Genomic DNA, 17668 nt, shown 5'->3' with positions numbered 1-17668 from the left:
AGAAAGCAAGAAACACAATTGCTTGCAGATCTCTTTGCATTGATTTTTACTGCATGACGAAGTGTCAGCTTGGCAATCCTCTGCTTTAACTTCAAAGGTGTGAATTCTTAAAGTTTACCAAGCTGTGGTTAGAGACAGTATAAGGGAGACACCTGCTCAGGGTGACCTTTTTCAAGGCAGCAGTCCATGATCAATTACTGCCATGAGTTCTTAATAGTACCAAGCAATCCAACCCGGGTGGTATAAATTCACAACAGCTGTAAGCTCCTGGATTCAAGGTTGGATTTAAAGTCTCTTCAAGCAGCAATCCTGAAATTTATAGCCCTGATCTCTTCTTGTGTAGCATTCAAAAGACCAGCAAATTGAGTGTTTGTTAAGAATGTATTCCTAACCTAGGCAGTTAGAAAATCTCTTACGAAATCTGGCCTTTTGATGTAGTATTTTTTTTTTAAGTAATTACTTTTTGAAGCTATGGAGGTACCACCGAAGGGCCATACAGACTATCTTTAATGAATGAACAAGGAACCACTTAGTTTCTGTTTCATTCAGTCACATACTAACTGAACAGTCCATTTATCTAAGTGGGTAGAAGAAATTGAGTGTGACACAGGGCATCCTGTGCAACACACACCCAGACACTAAGAAAGCATGAATGTCCCTTACAGGACCTGCAAAGGGAAAAGGCTGTCCATTCTCATTTGACACACAATATGCACACCAACAGGACGAATGTACATACAGGCTAATACCTGAGCTGGAAGTCAGAACTGCTGATACGATTAAGGTTTTCTCCTACTAAGCAAACACAGTTGTACAAAACTGTAAGCACAAGTGGTTTTTTTCCTCTATGATAAATAGAAATTAATTCTTTCAATTTAACACTAGTCAAATATTTGTAGAATCAGATCTGCAATTTTCTGTAACCCCTAGTGAAACAGTTTCATTACCTCTGAAGCCTCTGCACAAGGTGTGACACCATGTTATCTGCAATGCCCGGACAAGCCTCTTCAGCTAAATAAATAGCCTTTCTCAGTTCTTCTATGGAATCTGTGTTACCGCCACACACTTCACTCTTCTCTTTCAACTGAAAGAAAAACAGGAAGAGATGTATTAATGTAAGATATTCATAAATATTTCTATAAACAATCTAATGAAAAAGCTTGTTAGGAAGTGACCACCAGTGTTCACAGTGTCACGATTCGACACCTTCTGGGATATAATATGGGCAGGCATACCCTTTTGGCCCTACTTAAGTATAGCACACGGCATTATCACATGGAGTAAGCATGATCCCCAGAAAACAGCAGAAAGCAGAATTAATAGATGATTTCGAGTTGTGTAATACAAGACATTCCGGAGGGAGCAAAGCGGCAATGAAGTTCTTCAGAGATGTCCAAGCAGTAAAGCTGCCTTTCAGGACTTCCTGAAGTGGACTTTAAACAGGTGTCAGCTCAAGAGTTGTCATGGGCATTGAGGAAAGTTTTTTCTTTAAAAAGGAATCTGAGTCTTGAAAGGGAAAACACAGAGGACATAATCATTGTTCTAGTTTCACATTTAGCGATGGCTTATAGGTATGTTAGGGCACCCTCCTGAGAGTAACTCAGATCTCAACAAAAGGAAATCAAGAGGACTCTGCGTGTACAACAGCTGAGGTACAACCGCAGCAGTAGGAAGGCTTCTGCATTCTTTGTTGGCTGGTGCTGCTTGTGTTCTCTTCTCATTACATCCAGGATGCTCAAGAGTGAGATCTTTCATGCAAAGCATAGGTAACAGGAAGACACAAATGCCTTTTCTTTTCCCAGTAATAACCCTTTCTTAGTCTAAACTGGGAAATCACAGCTTGAGGACAAGATGACAGAAGTAGACAATAGTGGGAACATTACAACAAAGGATCTCCTGCCTTCAAAAAGGAACCCACAGAATGAGTCACAGCATGCAGTACTCAGCCAGCATCCCCTGATAAGGAGAAAGAAAGCACATCAGGGTGGTAGCTGGTCACTGAAGATCACAAATAACTGACAAGCATGACAACTTTGTTCATTTTCAGGGTGTGTTTTGTTTTCTGTTGTTTGGGGTATTTTTTTCATTTGGGGTTGGGCATTTTGTTAGTTGGAGGGGTTTTTTTAATTGCTTTGCTGAAATGCACCAAGCTTCACATTACACATTACTTCCAGCAACACAGAGAGGCAGGGCCCCATAGCTGAGCAAGCCTCTTCAGCCAAGGCTCCTAAGTTGTATCAGAGTTCAACCGAAGGAGAAGGATGCAGCTGGTTTTAACACCTGTCTTCTGTGCCAAAAGCTTTGAAGCCTCCATGATGACAAAAAGCTCTGAATGACCAGCTTTGTTCTTTTTGGAGGAGTTCCACGGAGTAACTCACTAATTTAACTAGTAAAAATTCCTGTAGGTGCAGATTATCTGTGGTTTGAATGCTAAACAAATGGAACACTGAAAATGTAACATATGGCTTCCTCCAGACAACAGAGACAGTAGCCATGCCCATAAGAAAAAGGAAACCCTGCAATGAGATTCTGGAACAGTTTGGGAAAGTTGTGGCTATCCACCGGAAGTTGCATGGAAGAGGAGTCTAAAGTAAGAACCAAACAGCAGACACAAGACTAACAGTCTTCTCCCATAGCATGAAAAGATACAACAAACAAGCATCTGAGGAAAAATTTTTCTGTAGCCCCTACACACTATAGAGATGAAAGTAAATGACAATCTTAATAAGGACTGCAATGATAAATGTTCGTGTTGCTGCAGCAGTGCGGGGGAATCATGTATCCACCGGATCAGCAAACTTCAATTAAAATAACTGCCTTGAAAATGAAAATGGGAAGCAAGAAAGGCAAAGAATGACACAGCAACTAGTTTGCAATATCATCGGAAGGAAGAACCCAGAGCAGAGATATCTAGAACACAGGTAATAAAGGGCATAGTGGAGAGAAAATTAAAAATAAAGGATAAAAATGGAGGATAGAGTGTGGAAGACAGTGGATGCAGGACCGATATCATGCTTGGTGTATTGGAAAAGAAGGAAGACCTAAAGGAGATGCACAGTAACCAGAAAAATGTTTGGGAGATGGAAGGGCAGGGAATTGAAAGAAAATTCTCAGAGGCAGGCAAGTGGGTAATACATTAAGAACTGCAATGGAAAATGCCAAAAAAAATCCCCATTTAATATGTTTACATAGGAGAATGACAGGCTGACTTAATACTGGAGTCCACATAACCAATACAGAGGTAATCCCCTTTAAATAAAGTTTAATTGCTTTACTGCACTCAATATTCTTAATGAGCAGCGTGCAAAATTCAATGATAATCCTCTGAAGCAGGACTTTATTCATTAGAACAGAAGTAAGACAACATTCTTTTATTAGAATAATTTCTCTTTGTTTCTGTAACAGTTACAATGACTGAAATCATTATTTAAACAAAAAATTTCATATCAAAGGTAGGGTGAGAGGGGAATTTTTGTTTCTTAGAGTCTATCAACTTTTTAAAATAGTCACATCTTCATAAATATCTGGCTTCCCCTTCATATGATTTTTTTAAAGTTGTTTTTAAGTATTTGGAAAAAACAAATATAAAAAATGTAAAATTCAGAATGGGAACAAAATATAGTTTTCAACACTGAAACTCAAAAGTTAAGTTCTTGCTGATCTGGTCCACAACCATATCTTGGAACACTGAAGAACTTAAAATTTGTAACAGATAAAATGACAGATAAAGAGATATAGCAGTGTAAAAAAAACGGAATGCTGCAATCCAAACATTTACATACCTTTTTGTTTTTCATGTTTATTGCTTTAGGCTAGCACTGTTGATGTTGCTACCAGGCATATGAAGTACTGTTAGAAGCAAAACAAAGATCTCAAAAGCAGACGTGCATGAAAGCAAAGGGTACAGCTAAAACTGTAACGCAGTAAGATCCAAATGTCTTGTAGAAACCTTAGGTGTCATTCATCATATTTTTCAGAGACATAAATCCTGGAATTGTTAAGTTTAAAAGCAATAACTTACCTCTGCAAATAAAGGGGATATAACTGTAGACAGGCATTGGGACAGAGGCCTCTTTGGGATATCCTTTTCCTTTAAAGAAAACAAAATTCTGACCAATTTTATTTCTGGAAAAAAGCTTCCTTATTATATTCTGTTTCTAATTAAAGAAAAAAATAGTTCCAACATGCTATACTTCTTGAAAAATCCATTTCTATGTATATACAAATATGTAAAATGTTCTACTACAGACAATTCCAAAGCACTGTGGAAAATGGAGGCTGAATTAAAATTTGAGCCTGCAGCACCTAAAATACATACAAGCTCAAAATAAATTAAAAAAAAACAAAAAAACAAAAAAAAAAAAAACAAAAAAACAAAACCCCCCCCACAAAAGCCCCACAATCCTACTAAATTATAGCCATGCTGATATTTACTAGGTTCCACCCATATGATACAATATTTTTCTTATATTTCTCCAGTTCTGATAAGAACACACATACAGAATTTTCAGAGGCTGGGTAGCAACCCCAGCCACACAGGCTGCAGAAAATACAATGCAGAAGCTCCTAAACATCCCTTATTCTGGGGTTTTGTAGGGGTTTTGGAGGTTTTCTTTGGACACATGCACATTCTATTCTTTGCTACATTGTAGTCTTTTTTTCCTAAACGACCAGAATGCCTTCCCCAAAACCCCAGCCTAGCTTTATACCGTACAGGTTTATATTTACTTTACAGAAGGAAGAGTTTAAAAATAAAATATCACCTCGTCTTCCTCCAGTGGAAATATTTCACAAACCACAGAAATATTTTGGTACATATTTCATGAAATACAGAAAAAGGACATGTGTACAGAATACCCAAACATCAAGACTTACTCAAAATGTTTTGTCAAAGTAAACTGTAGAATATACATTTTTAGCAAGAGTTCTGAAAGTTTTACAATTTAAAGGCTTTTAAAGCTATAAAATAAAAATCACTCCACTAAATCATTAAAGCAAGAATTATCTCCTTGTATAATACAGTCAATATTTTCAGCACCTTATTTCTTTGCAACTCCAAAGGCTCAGCTGCTCCATTCTCTAGATTCTTGGGGTCTTTTTCTCTTATTGTAAAGATCCACTCCCCTGAATCACTCCCACCTGAAGCCTGGCCATCTGGTTCACTTCAAGGGAGGCAAAAAAAAGTTTTTATTACCTACATCTTATTGTCCATGTTCATTCAATATACATTCCAAACACAAAAAAATACAGTCAAAACCAAAATCAGAATTCTACTGTGCAAGCTAATAAGTATAAAGACAAGTATGAAAAATAATGTAATTGGGGAAATTAAAAAAAACAAAATCGAGATACTTCACTAAATGTTAAATTAACTTCAAAAAGAGAGAGAGGCATTACAGATTGAAAACATTTTCCCAAGCTACATAAACAATTAACATGAAGTGTTTTACTGCTATCTGAAAACTGGCTTTAGCAGATTACCTCAAGTTATTAGGGAAGGGGGGAAAAAAGATTAGAAGTCTTAATTCACTTTTTTACCTAGAAAAACAGCTGAGACATTATTTTAGAACACCTTTGAAGACGACAGTTCATCCCCAGCCTGTTAGCAAGGTAAATTTCCCACTTCAAAAAAATTGGCTAAAAAAAGTACAGATACAGCATGGCTTTAACAAACTACATCACCATAAATCAATCTTTTGCCTCATTTTTTGTGGATGGCATAGTATTTTTTTCTGTAACTCCTGCTACGTTAAAGAACAAAAGTATTTATTCTGACACACATCAGTCACTGCATTACATTTCTCCTCTCACTACCAGAAATATCCTTCTCTAAATTCATTTCTTTCTGATCTGTGAATTAAGAGTGATTTGCAAGAAAACCACAGTTAAAAGGGCACCTAGTGGCCACTGTACAAAATGTATTTAGTACAGCCAACAAATCAAAAAGCACGTGATCAGTGTAAAAAAATTCTCCATGATTTCTGCTTGAAGTCACATAAAACTTCTGTCTGTCACTGAAAGAGGCAGGTCTACCTTCCATGTATACGTTAGCTCTAGCAAGCTGATCCAATAGAAAAATATTTATCCATTTGGAAAGTTAGTATTCCACCATGCCAAATCAACTCACCCTTTTATCACAAGGGCTGCTGTGGATGCAGAGGAGGGGAAAGCAGACTTACACATAACATTACATTGTCTCACGAGCACTCAATAACCACTCTAATTCCACTACTCCCCTGTGACAAGCTATCAAAGCTGGTCTGATATTCCACAGGAACAATGAACTGTAACCTCAAAGTTCAGTTAGTAACTGATCTGAGACCAGTTTTAGGACTAGTAATTTACCTTCCAAATCAGACCTGGTTTTGGGCTGGAACTGTGATCACTGGAAGGCATGAAGCCATTAATAATGTAGGACAAATGTACAGCTGTAATGGCAGCTGAGAAATCATAACCAGCCTGATGCCTGCCATTAGCACACAGACTGGAATTGCAGAGAATAGTTGTGTTGTCTTTATTATGAGGAATTTAATCCATTTGTGAATAAATGGTGGCAATCTCTTCACTTGATTTTCTCAAGCATATAATCTGATCATACCTGATCATCTGATTTTCAAAATTACTTCTAGACTAACAAAGTTAACTTTTTAACTGAGTCATAACTATTTGTAACTTGGTTTCCTAAGGAAACCAACTTGTGAACCTATTGAACAGCTCCATCAAAATTTGATAGAGAGAAGTAAAAATTGGAAAGGAAAGAAATCTGAAAATATTTATAACACTTCTCCTTTTTCAATACAATAAATAATTTGACATTTCATTACTGTCACGCTGTAATGGCCCAACTTTCCTGGAAGGATAGGAAAAAAAAAAAAACCCTCTCATAAAAAAACCTAGGTAATATGGTTTGTACCCCAAAACCCCATTATCACAGAAACATTGTCCCTCTCTTATATGCAAGGATATGCTTCTGCCTGTTTACTCAGATAGCCAAAGTGAGGGACAACCTGCCACCAAGGAGACAACTCCCCTCCTTCGGTGGCCAGGCGCACACACACGACAGTGCACGTGCACACTGCTACCTGGCCACGCAGGGTGAGGCACGACACAAGTAACAGTTGGCCTTATGTCTAGGGAGGGCCCTAGACCCTACATAAAAGAGAAGGTAGTATAGAATGGGCCAGAAGAATTGTTCTCAGTGACTATTTGCATGAAATCCCTTGCAACACTGAAATCAAGATTTCATTAGTTTACCAAGGCTGCTAAGCTGAAAAGCTGTAAATAACAGAACACAGGAAAACGTGCTAAAAATAACTACTTGGCTCCTTACTTACAAAGGATATTTTACAAACTAAAACTTACGTATCTGAGTCATCAGAACTGGAGTCGTCATGACTTTGTTCAGACTTCCATCTCTTGTGCCTATCAATAAGGTCAGTCAGGTAGGAATTTTTCTTTGAGTTTCGTAAAATGAATTTGTGTTTTAAGAGCTCTTTTGCCGTAGGTCTCTTAAAAAAAAAAAAAGTTTGTTTTTTTTAACTGCGTTTGAGACTGTTAAGTGACTCACTATAAAAAGATTAAGAAATCCAGACTTCAGTCTTGATACAAATGAGATTTTAAATATATACAGTATCTTAAGGGGGGGGGGGGAAGCTTGTGAATATGTTGCCCCATATTAGAAAAGCTGAACTGCACCTATTCATGTAATTCATGTAAACCAGTCAAGTTCTCTACTACACACTGACAAACAGATGAAACTCACAAAGCTTGGGTCCTTGTTTAAGCAGGCCTCAACAAATTCTTTAAGGGATTTGCTGAAGTTTCCTTCCAGTGTTGGTGGATTGTTCTTAGGAATGAGAAACAAAACCTTCATTGGATGTAAGTCTGAATGAGGTGGCTCTCCTTTTGCAAGTTCTATGGCTGTTATGCCTAATGACCAGATATCTGCCTGTAAGAAACAATGCTTGTAAGATTATGTCAGAGAAAGAGAAGAAACACTGTTGCTTGCAAAGGTACATTATAAACATCTAATGTAAATAATTTAATATGTAAATTGTTTTTGTTATCATGGTCTGGTTTATGAGGTTAACCACATGAAATAAAGTACACAGAGTTCCTTGGTCATTTTTACTCTACAGCATAAAGCAGTTCCACTTACTAGAGTTTTAAAACTTTTTGAAATCAATACTACCTCAACAGCAGTTATGACTGATCTTGAAACACAAATATTTTTAAGAAGTAATGGTAGAGTTGTTATAAACTAGCACGTTATCCACCATATTCAAGTACATTATATAAATATGGGGCAAGACTCAAATATTGGCATAAAGGAAAGTGTTATGCACAAGATTTTTCTTCAATAAGCATCAGCTAGTACAACCATCAGAAATTTAATACATTAGACTATAGTCTTCCTGAGGTTTAATACTGTCTTATACATCATTCTTATTCACAGACTAGAGAAATGCAGTCTAGAACAGTATTATTCAACTTTTTCAGCCCAAGATTTCAACCCAGTTAAGTATTTGGTCCAAGTAGCTTCTGAACTATTGACCACACTTTTCTACCCAATCTGCTTTGTAGACCTTCTCCTGTGAGCCACGTCTTGTAGGCCAAGAAGGCCTGATCCAAATCAAGTCATGCACATGCAAAATGCAGATCCAAAGGGTCACTTGCCAAGTTAGAGGGACAAATCAAGTAATGCAGCAGAGACCAGTGCTAGATCTGCTACCGTTTAATTTCATTGATGAGTTCCATTCACATTGTTGCTGGATGCCACAATATGCATATTGGTTTTTCGGGGACGATTATTTAAATATACTTGTTTCACAGGTTTTCATCATCAAAATGTGATACTCTTTCTAGGGAATGCTGTCTTCCTAGATCCAAATCCTATTGCCAAATCTGCCTGAAGTAATGTGAAGTAATGCATCATAATTCTCTACGTTCTGCTGAAATAACAGAACTAAAAGTCAAAAGAACGCATGAATAAACCCCTCAGAAAGGTGAAAGAAAAAAATTTCATAGAAGTGTATGTTCCAAAGGACAAGATACCAATTAAAAATATTTATGTTTTGGTTTTTTCTGTTTGTTTTGAAGTAGAACAAAGACTTATTGTCAGGAACAGAGGAAAGATCTGAAGTGAGCTGCCTGGTTTTACTCTCAGAGCATTTGGAACATTGCTATGCTGTAAACAGACCTATTTCTAGGTACTGGATAGAGATTTATCACTGCTGTCCGTACTAAGCGTCCCTCTAATCCCCTACTCTTTGCTCAATTGATATGCTAGGTTATCTTTGACTAACTCATATAGGACTACAGGCTGATAGAATCATAGAATCACAGAATGGTTTGGGTTGGAAGGGACCTTAAAGACCATCTAATTCCAACCCCCCTGCCATGGGCAGGGACACCCTCCACTAGAGCACATTGCCCAAAGCCCCATCCAACCTGGCCTTGAACACTGCCAGGGATGGGGCATCCACAGCCTCTCTGGGCAACCTGTTCCAGTGCCTCACCACTCTCACAGTACAGAATTTCTTCCCAACATCTAATCTAAATCGACCCTTCTTCAGCTTAAGGCCATTACCCCTTGTCCTGTCACTCCATGCCCTTGTAAACAGTCCCTGACCATCTTTCCTGTAGGCCCCTTCAGGTACTGGAAGGCTGCTATAAGGTCTCCCCAGAGCCTTCTTTTCTCCAGGCCAAACAATCCCAACTCTCTCAGCCTGCCCTCACAGGAGAGGTGCTCCAGCCCTCTGATCATCTTCGTGGCCTTCCTCTGGACTCGCTCCAACAGCTCCATGTCTCTCCTGTACTGGGGTCCCCAGAGCTGGACACAGAACTCCAGGTGGGGTCTCACCAGAGCGGAGTAGAGGGGCAGAATCACCTCCCTCGACCTGCTGGTCACACTTCTTTTGATGCACCCAGGACATGGTTTGGCTTTCTGGGCTGCAAGCACACACTGCCAGCTCATGTTGAGCTTCTCATCCACCAACACCCCCAAGTCCTTCTCCTCAGGGCTGCTTTCAATCCATTCCTCGCCCAGCCTATAGTTGCGCTTGGGATTGCCCCCACCCATGTGCAGGACCTTGCACTTGGCCTTGTTGAACTTCATGCGGTTCGCAATGGCCCACCTCTCCAGCCTGTCAAGGTCCCTCTGGATCGCATGCCTTCCCTCCAGCGTGTTGACTGCACCACACAGCTTGGCGTCGTCGGCAAACTTGCTGAGGGTGCACTCGAGCCCACTGTCCATGTTGCCAACAAAGTTGTTGAACAGTGCCGGTCCCTCTACCGACCCCTGAGGAACACCACTCGTCAGTGGTCTCCACTTGGACATTGAGCCGTTGACCACAACTCTTTGAGTGCGACCATGCAGCCAGTTCCTTATCCACCGCGTGGTCCATCCATCGAATCCATGTCTCTCCAATTTAGAGACAAGGATGTCGTGCGGGACAGTGTCAAATGCCTTGCACAAGTCCAGCTAGATGACGTCAGTTGCCCTTCCCTTACCCACCGACGCTGTAACCCCGTCATAGAAGGCCACCAAGTTTGTCAGGCATGATTTGCCCTTAGTGAAGCCATGTCGGCTGTCACCAATCACCTCCTTATTTTCCATGTGCCTGAGCATAGTCTCCAGGAGGGTCTGCTCCATGATCTTGCCAGGCACAGAGGTGAGACTCACCGGCCTGTAGTTCCCTGGGTCTTCCTTTTATCCCTTCTTAAAAATGGGGGTTCTGTTCCCCCTCTTCCAGTCGGCGGGAGCTTCGCCGGACTGCCAGGACTTCTCAAATATGATGGTGGCCTGGCCACCTCATCCACCAGTTCCCTCAAGACCCACAGATGCAACTCATCAGGTCTTGTGCACCTTCAGGTTCCTTAGATATTCTTGAACCTGATCTTCTCCTGCAGTGGGCGGTTCTGCATTCTCCCAGTCCCTGCCTTCTGTGACCTGGGCAGTGTGGCTCAAGCACTTGCCAGTGAAGACTGAGGCAAAGAAGTCGTTGAGTACCTCAGCCTTCTCCATATCCTGGGTAACCAGGTCACCCATTTCATTCCGGAGGGGACCCACATTTTCCCTCGTCCTCCTCTTATCACTGACATACATACCTATAGAAGCTTTTCTTGTTGTCCTTGACATCCCTGGCCAGACTAATTTCTATCAGGGCTTTGGCTTTCCTAACCTAATCCCTGGCTGCTCAGACAGTTTCTCTGTATTCCTCCCAGGCTACCTGCCCTTGCTTCCACCCTCTGTAGGCTTCCTTTTTTTGTTTGACTTTGCCCAGGAGCTCCTTGTTCATCCACGGGGGCCTCTTGGTGGATTTGCCTGACTTCCTCTTTGTTGGCATGCATCGCTCCTGAGCTTGGAGGAGGTGACCCTTGAATATTAGCCAGCTGTCTTGGGCCCCTCTTCCTTCCAGGGCTTTGTCCCATGGTACTCTACCAAGCAGGTCCCTGAAGACGCCAAAGTCTGCTCTCCTGAAGTCCAGGGTAGTGAGCTTGCTGTGTGCCCTCCTCGCTGCCCTGAGGATCGTGAATTCCACCATTTTGTGGTCACTGCAGCCAAGGCTGCCCTTGAGCTTGACGTCCCCTACCAGGCCCTCCTTATTGGTGAGAATAAGGTCCAGCATGGGACCTCTCCTCGTGGGCTCCTCTATCACTTGGAGAAGGAAGTTATCATCAATGCGTTCCAGGAACTTCCTGGATTGCTTGCGCTCAGCTGCATTGTCCCTCCAACAGATGTTGAAGTCCCCCATAAGGGCCAGGGCTTGTGAACACGAGGCTGCTCCCATCTGCCTATAGAGGGCCCCATCTGCTCGGTCCCCCTGGTCAGGTGGCCTGTAGCAGACCCCCACTCTGATGTCCCCTGCTCCAGCCCTCCCTTTAATCCTGACCCATAGGCTCTCAGTTGGCTCCTCATCCATCCCCAGGTGGAACTCCATGCACTCCAGCTGGTCACTGACATAGAGGGTGACACCCCCTCCTCGCCTGCCCTGCCTGTCCTTCCTGAAGAGCCTGTACCCTTCCATCCCAACACTCCAGTCATTGAAGCTATCCCACCACATCTCTGTAATACCAATAAGGTCATAGCCTTGCAGGCACACACACATCTCCAGCTCCTCTTGTTTATTCCCCATGCTCCATGCATTCACGTAGAGGCATTTCAGTTGTGCCCCTGTTGAGGCTGACTTATTGGCTGGGGTGGCTGGGATTCTTTTGATGTATGTTCCCAGTGTTACCCTGTTGGTTCCTGTTGCATCCGGAGCCCCTGGCTTGTCTCCTGTAGGCTTCGAGCGTGCTGTAGTGCATCCAGCACGTCTCTGAGCAGGAGGCTGAGGGCCCTCGCCAGCTCCCCATTCCTCCAACCTGGGCACGTTGTCCCACAACATGTCGCTGGCAAGCCTGGTGTTCTCCTCCTCCCCCTTCAAGCCTAGTTTAAAGCTCTGTCAATGAGCCCTGCTAGTTCTTGGGCAAAGATCCTCTTCCCCCTTTGAGAGAGATGAATCCCATCAGGGTTCATCAGGCCTGGTGCCATGTAGGCCACCCCATTGTCAAAGAACCCAAAGTTGTGGTGTTGACACCACCCAAAGTTGTGGCGTTGATAGCTGCAATGTATGCATCCATTCCACCATCACAGCTACATTGCCTGACTAAAAACAAACTCCTTCCTTCTTCAGACAGTATTCTATTGTTACGAGCTTAGTTACTTAATTTTGCAAGGATGTATGGGAAAAAAACCAAACTGAGTCAATTAGTATACCATCAAATTAATGACATGGTGTTTTGTTAACTCATGTTACAGAACTGCCATCTTGTACTGAGCACAGAGGATTACATATGTATGAGCTCTGAGTTTCATTTATCTTAATAACAGCATTACCAGCTAAGCTCTCCTCAAGTCTGAGTATAATTGTGAGTAACTTCCCTCTAGCAGGAAAGCTTTTTTTGGTTATGAAAGAAAAATGTCAACAACTGAGTATTATTATTTCCAATTTATTCTGAGTTTCAGTTTCTCAAGAGAATGTGTTAAAGCCATATAAATGAATAGATTTTCTTTTGCCAGACTTTCAGTCACAGATGGAACATGTGCATATGTAAGTATAAAAATCAAATTTATACGTGTACGTGTGCATAGATATCCACATGCATACACACGTATATAAATACTTTCTTTTTTCCTCATATATTTATAACTTTCTACTGCTAGTGACCTTCCTCCGCTAAAAATAAATGAAAAAGTCCAAACGGGGGCTGCACACTGAAGTCTTTGAAGTCCAAGAAGGGTTTTGGAACCCATTCTTGTTGGAAGCATCAAAATAAATCCCCCAAATTCCTCTGGAACCATAATCTCTCCTTTCATAGATAAGAAAGGATCTCAAAAGAGGGATGCAAGTACCAACTGCATGTGTATCCAACTAAGCATTTCTAAGATGTGCTTGTCTGTGACAATGAAACTCCAGAACAGGTGCAAATCAGTTCTCCAAATGAGGAGGGAGAAGCATGACCTTAAGAAGCGATGACACTATATCATGACTAAGTTTTAGCATATGTTATAATTTTTAGTTTCAAATCTTGAACAAAAATTATTCTTCCAAGTTCATATGAGAGTCAGCAAATCACTAGTAGCTACTATTTATTGCAGTAGTGTCATAAGCCTTTCCTCTTCCATTCTAAGAAGTAAAATTTAGCCTGACTGAATCTCTTCTAAGTAAAAAAAAAAAAAAAAACACCAGGCTATCTGCAAGAAAAAAAAAAACACTTTAAAATTAAATATTTATTTTTCTATTAAAAATTACATAGTAGAAAGGACTGAAAACCAGATATGGGAAAACTGAAGCAGATAAAAGATGCCAGCCTTCAGATGAAGAAAGGAATCAAAATAGGAGGAAGAACAATGAACTATGGCCAAAAATAACATAAATTAGAAAGAAAGGAAAGACTCTATGAGGACATTATATCAAAGAACAAATAGCTTGGAGAGAAGGAAATAAATGGTATGGGAAAAGATAAATAAAAAAGGAAAATAAATTAAAAAAAACAGGTCGTAGCTTTAATATAACGATTATAGTCATGTTTTGACATTTTGCTATTTTTCCCCATGGCTGATAGTTTCTTTAGCAGCTAGATTTTAATCACCCCCCTGTACTACTTGGCCTTTAAAAACAAACTAGAAGGGAAAATGAAAAATAAACTTGAAATTTTTACTATCCAGTATTGCCTCTCAGATTAAGCTAGTGACCACATTAAAATGCAAATAGCTAACATACTCTCTCACTCAAGCCATCTGGAAATCCTATGTTCTTAAATATATCAGTCTGAATTATTATTTACAGAAGCTATTGAAATTTTAGTATCTATGTCAAAAATTACGTATCTTGATTAATTTTTAGGCAATAAAGACAAGTGTTGGAATGCCTTGTAAATATACCTTGCAATATATGGTCTGAGAAAGAATAATAGGAATATCTTAAGGACACAAAACAGTTTGGGAATGGGACTGAATAAAGCAAGAATGGAATGGGCAAATTCTGTATGACAATTAAGGAATACACAGCTCACGTATGCATAGAGCAGTCCAACAAGCCTCACATAATCTTGACAGCACTGTATTGGGAACATAAATTGGGACTTGGTTTGACATTGTTAAGTTTCACATCTTTTAAAAGAAAAAAAAAAAATACACAAAATGTATGCATTTGTCAAATCCTGAATTTAAACAACATTTTTCAAAAATGCAGACATTTTTTATCTGTGAAAAGATCTACTTCTCTACCTTAACAAAAGATAAAAGATATTTATTATATACATACATTTCCATAACATACGTTTGGGGAAAAAAATAAGACTATATTCAAAATCACCAGCTTAAGTATTCATTACTTTTACACAATCTTAAAGAGACATTAAAGTGAATGTTCAAATATTAAAGTAATGCAAAGACAATAAAGTGCTTTTGGTTAAAACAGAATAAGTGCTTCACACAAGGAAATTGCTCAAAAGGTTGTCTCTTCAATTCTGAAATCTGTTTGACGTGATGGTTAACTCAAAAGCACATCTGAATTCAGAGGAGGTCAAACTGTATCTTAATATCCAAAACTGTTTAAAGTGGAAATCAATATACTGAAATAATAATTCTTGCATGAGTTATGTTGAAAATATAGCGTAAGCCATGGTCAGGAAATCCACCATCTGCCCACAATATTAAGACAAGTGATAATAGTGCTGAATCAGCAGGAGACCTTAAACTTTATAGCAATAACTAGCAATGTTAGACCTCAGGATGCATCTGCCTTCCTTTAGCCTAGTTAGTAGCTTTATGTCATAGCTTGGGTTTTGCTTCGACTTGCACAGTTGTGCTATTTTAGCAGTCAGCATGAGCAAAGCCATTAATCCAATAAGAAAAGGAGCAATAAACAGTTTAACAGTTGGTGTGAGGCATACAGTAAACGAGGAAAGAAGCAGATGAACTGCATGAAAGAAGGAGGTGAACTGTGCCCAAGGTAGTGTTACAGAGCACTTTCAAGCTTTTATCGGGAACCCATCAGCATGTAGGAAGTAAGAGGATTCAACAAGGCAAAGAACAAAACTGGGTAACACAGCAGCTACACAATGGAAACTCCTTGCACCTCACTGGGACTATGCTATGAAGAGGGCAGTCCTGCCTAAAACCTCTCAAGCATGGCCAGCTTATGGAAGGAAAATGAGGTTAGATTCAGATGTCTGTGTTCTCACATATGCGTAAGTATCTTAAAACAAATAGGTCTTTTCAAGTGGTTGTTGTGCAACAACAGCAAAACTATTATCTGTACAATTTAGTCTGACTTCTACATGACAAAAGGCTCACAGTCACAAATAAGTATCTCTAGTTCATTCAAAACTCGAGTTCTGGCTTTCTAGGGAACTGATCAAGTATCCAAGACCTTTTTATGACCACCTAACATTACAGACTGAAACAGCTGGCATTCAAAACCTGAGGACTGAATCATGCTTTGTCCAAGTGAAAATCACAGAAGTCAAACCTAAAAAACCCAAAAAACCCCAACAAACCCAACCACCAACACCTCAAAACCAAAAACAAACCAAAACCCACCATCCACCAAAAAAACTGTTTACTCAACCTTCAAATTGGGAACTTCGGGTCATTTAAATGTCTAGAGGCTCTACAGAGCTCTGCTAGTTATTTTTAAAAAGCCTCTCTACAGAAAGATATCAAATAGGGAAGGAAGTAATAATGCAAACAATCTAGGCCAGAGTCAGTATTTGCAAGTTCCTTACATGGATGAGGGTGGAAAGAAACAGGCCAACCTGTCTCATTGCATGGAGATGTGACCATGAACAAGTCTCAAAGGGGATCAGAGGAGATGGGCAAGAAAGATGAGCTCAGGGAAGAACATAAGGAATGACTGCTAATTATCAGAAAGAAAGTTGATCTTATCTCAACACAAGTGGGACTTGAGGGTGACCTTTTTTTCAGATACACAGCTGCACCAGTGGGTCACTGAGTTGCACAAATAGCCTTCCCCGAAATAATCAGTAGAGCAATGTCTTACTGAGCTAGGCAGACCAGCATGGGGGAAGGGGAAGGGAGGGGCAGCAAGGAGGTGCATATGTAACTTGGCCTAACAGAAATATAAAAATCAAGTAATCAACAAAATGAACTTTGAAAAGAGCAACGGGCTTGAGCTGGCTTCAATGCATGTATTCCTTCCTGGCAAGTCAGGACACCCAGTGCCATGCTGGTGAGCACATGGAGACCAGCAATGGGAATCACATTTCTACTGTGATCCAACTGTATATTACAATTGACACACTGCGCTTGTGTTGTGATTTCAGCACGCTGCTGTACCACTGCTAAATCAAAATCCTGTGTAAAGTAAATATCTAAAAATAAGTAAATTTAATTAAATTAAATTAAATTAATTAAATTAATTAAATTAAACCCTCCTTGTATGGCATACCTAAAAGAACATGGTCAGAGAGTAGTATAGACCTATGTGGCACATTCTTCCATAGGTGAATAACAGCACTTTCAAACAATACTATCACACCCACTAAATCCGCATTCTTCAACAGTGTTGCTATTTTTTTTTCTAAAAACAAGCAAAAGCACATTAACATTTTGTACATATTTTCTCTCTTCTAAACAACCATCAAAAATACTTATCAATAGAGTGGGATAAAAAGTGACAGGATGCACTTGTCAATATTGTAATATTTCTGGCCATCTGGATGGGCTTAATACATTAGGAAACTTAAGGTTTGGATACAAATTAGGAAAGCTGCTTTCTTTGCCAACAGCTCGTAGCTGCTAGGTATCATCTAAACGTACACCTGTCTAGACACAGCCAAAGTTATTAATTACGTTCTGAAGACCAACCTATGTAATTCAAGTTAAAATACAAAGGGACTTTGGCTAATGCCCTGAAATACCTTACCTTTGAATCATACGCTGATTGCTTTATTACTTCAGGTGCCATCCAAAATGGTGTTCCCACAAAGGTATTCCTCTTTATCTGTGTATCTGTTAGTTGTCCTGCTACTCCAAAATCTGCTAGTTTTACTTCTCCTTGTTCAGATAGCAATACATTAGCAGCTGGAATAAAGAAGAGGAAATAGCAGAAATTCAGACATTTGACACTGGAAGGGTGTTCACAGATACTGCATGAGC

The 17668-nt window shown here is 40.1% G+C and overlaps 1 protein-coding gene across 4 annotated transcripts in view; it reads right to left on the bottom strand.

The window, feature by feature from the left end:
- The window catches only part of STK24 (serine/threonine kinase 24), a 73048-nt gene that overhangs the window by 5395 nt on the left and 49985 nt on the right, over nt 1-17668 (bottom strand). For all 4 annotated transcript variants that reach the window (XM_054808023.1, XM_054808031.1, XM_054808041.1 and 1 more), the window contains 6 exons: nt 17436-17593; nt 7763-7948; nt 7363-7508; nt 5039-5162; nt 4022-4090; nt 948-1084 (listed from right to left, as the gene is read on the bottom strand). In XM_054808023.1, coding sequence (XP_054663998.1) covers nt 948-1084; nt 4022-4090; nt 5039-5162; nt 7363-7508; nt 7763-7948; nt 17436-17593 — 820 coding nt within the window. The remainder of the gene's footprint in view (nt 1-947; nt 1085-4021; nt 4091-5038; nt 5163-7362; nt 7509-7762; nt 7949-17435; nt 17594-17668) is intronic.

This window comes from Grus americana, chromosome 1 (assembly GCF_028858705.1).
Source record: "Grus americana isolate bGruAme1 chromosome 1, bGruAme1.mat, whole genome shotgun sequence".
In the NCBI taxonomy this organism is placed as follows: domain Eukaryota; kingdom Metazoa; phylum Chordata; class Aves; order Gruiformes; family Gruidae; genus Grus; species Grus americana.
Note: the sequence above shows the minus strand (reverse complement) of the source record. Positions and strands in the feature narration are given on the sequence as shown.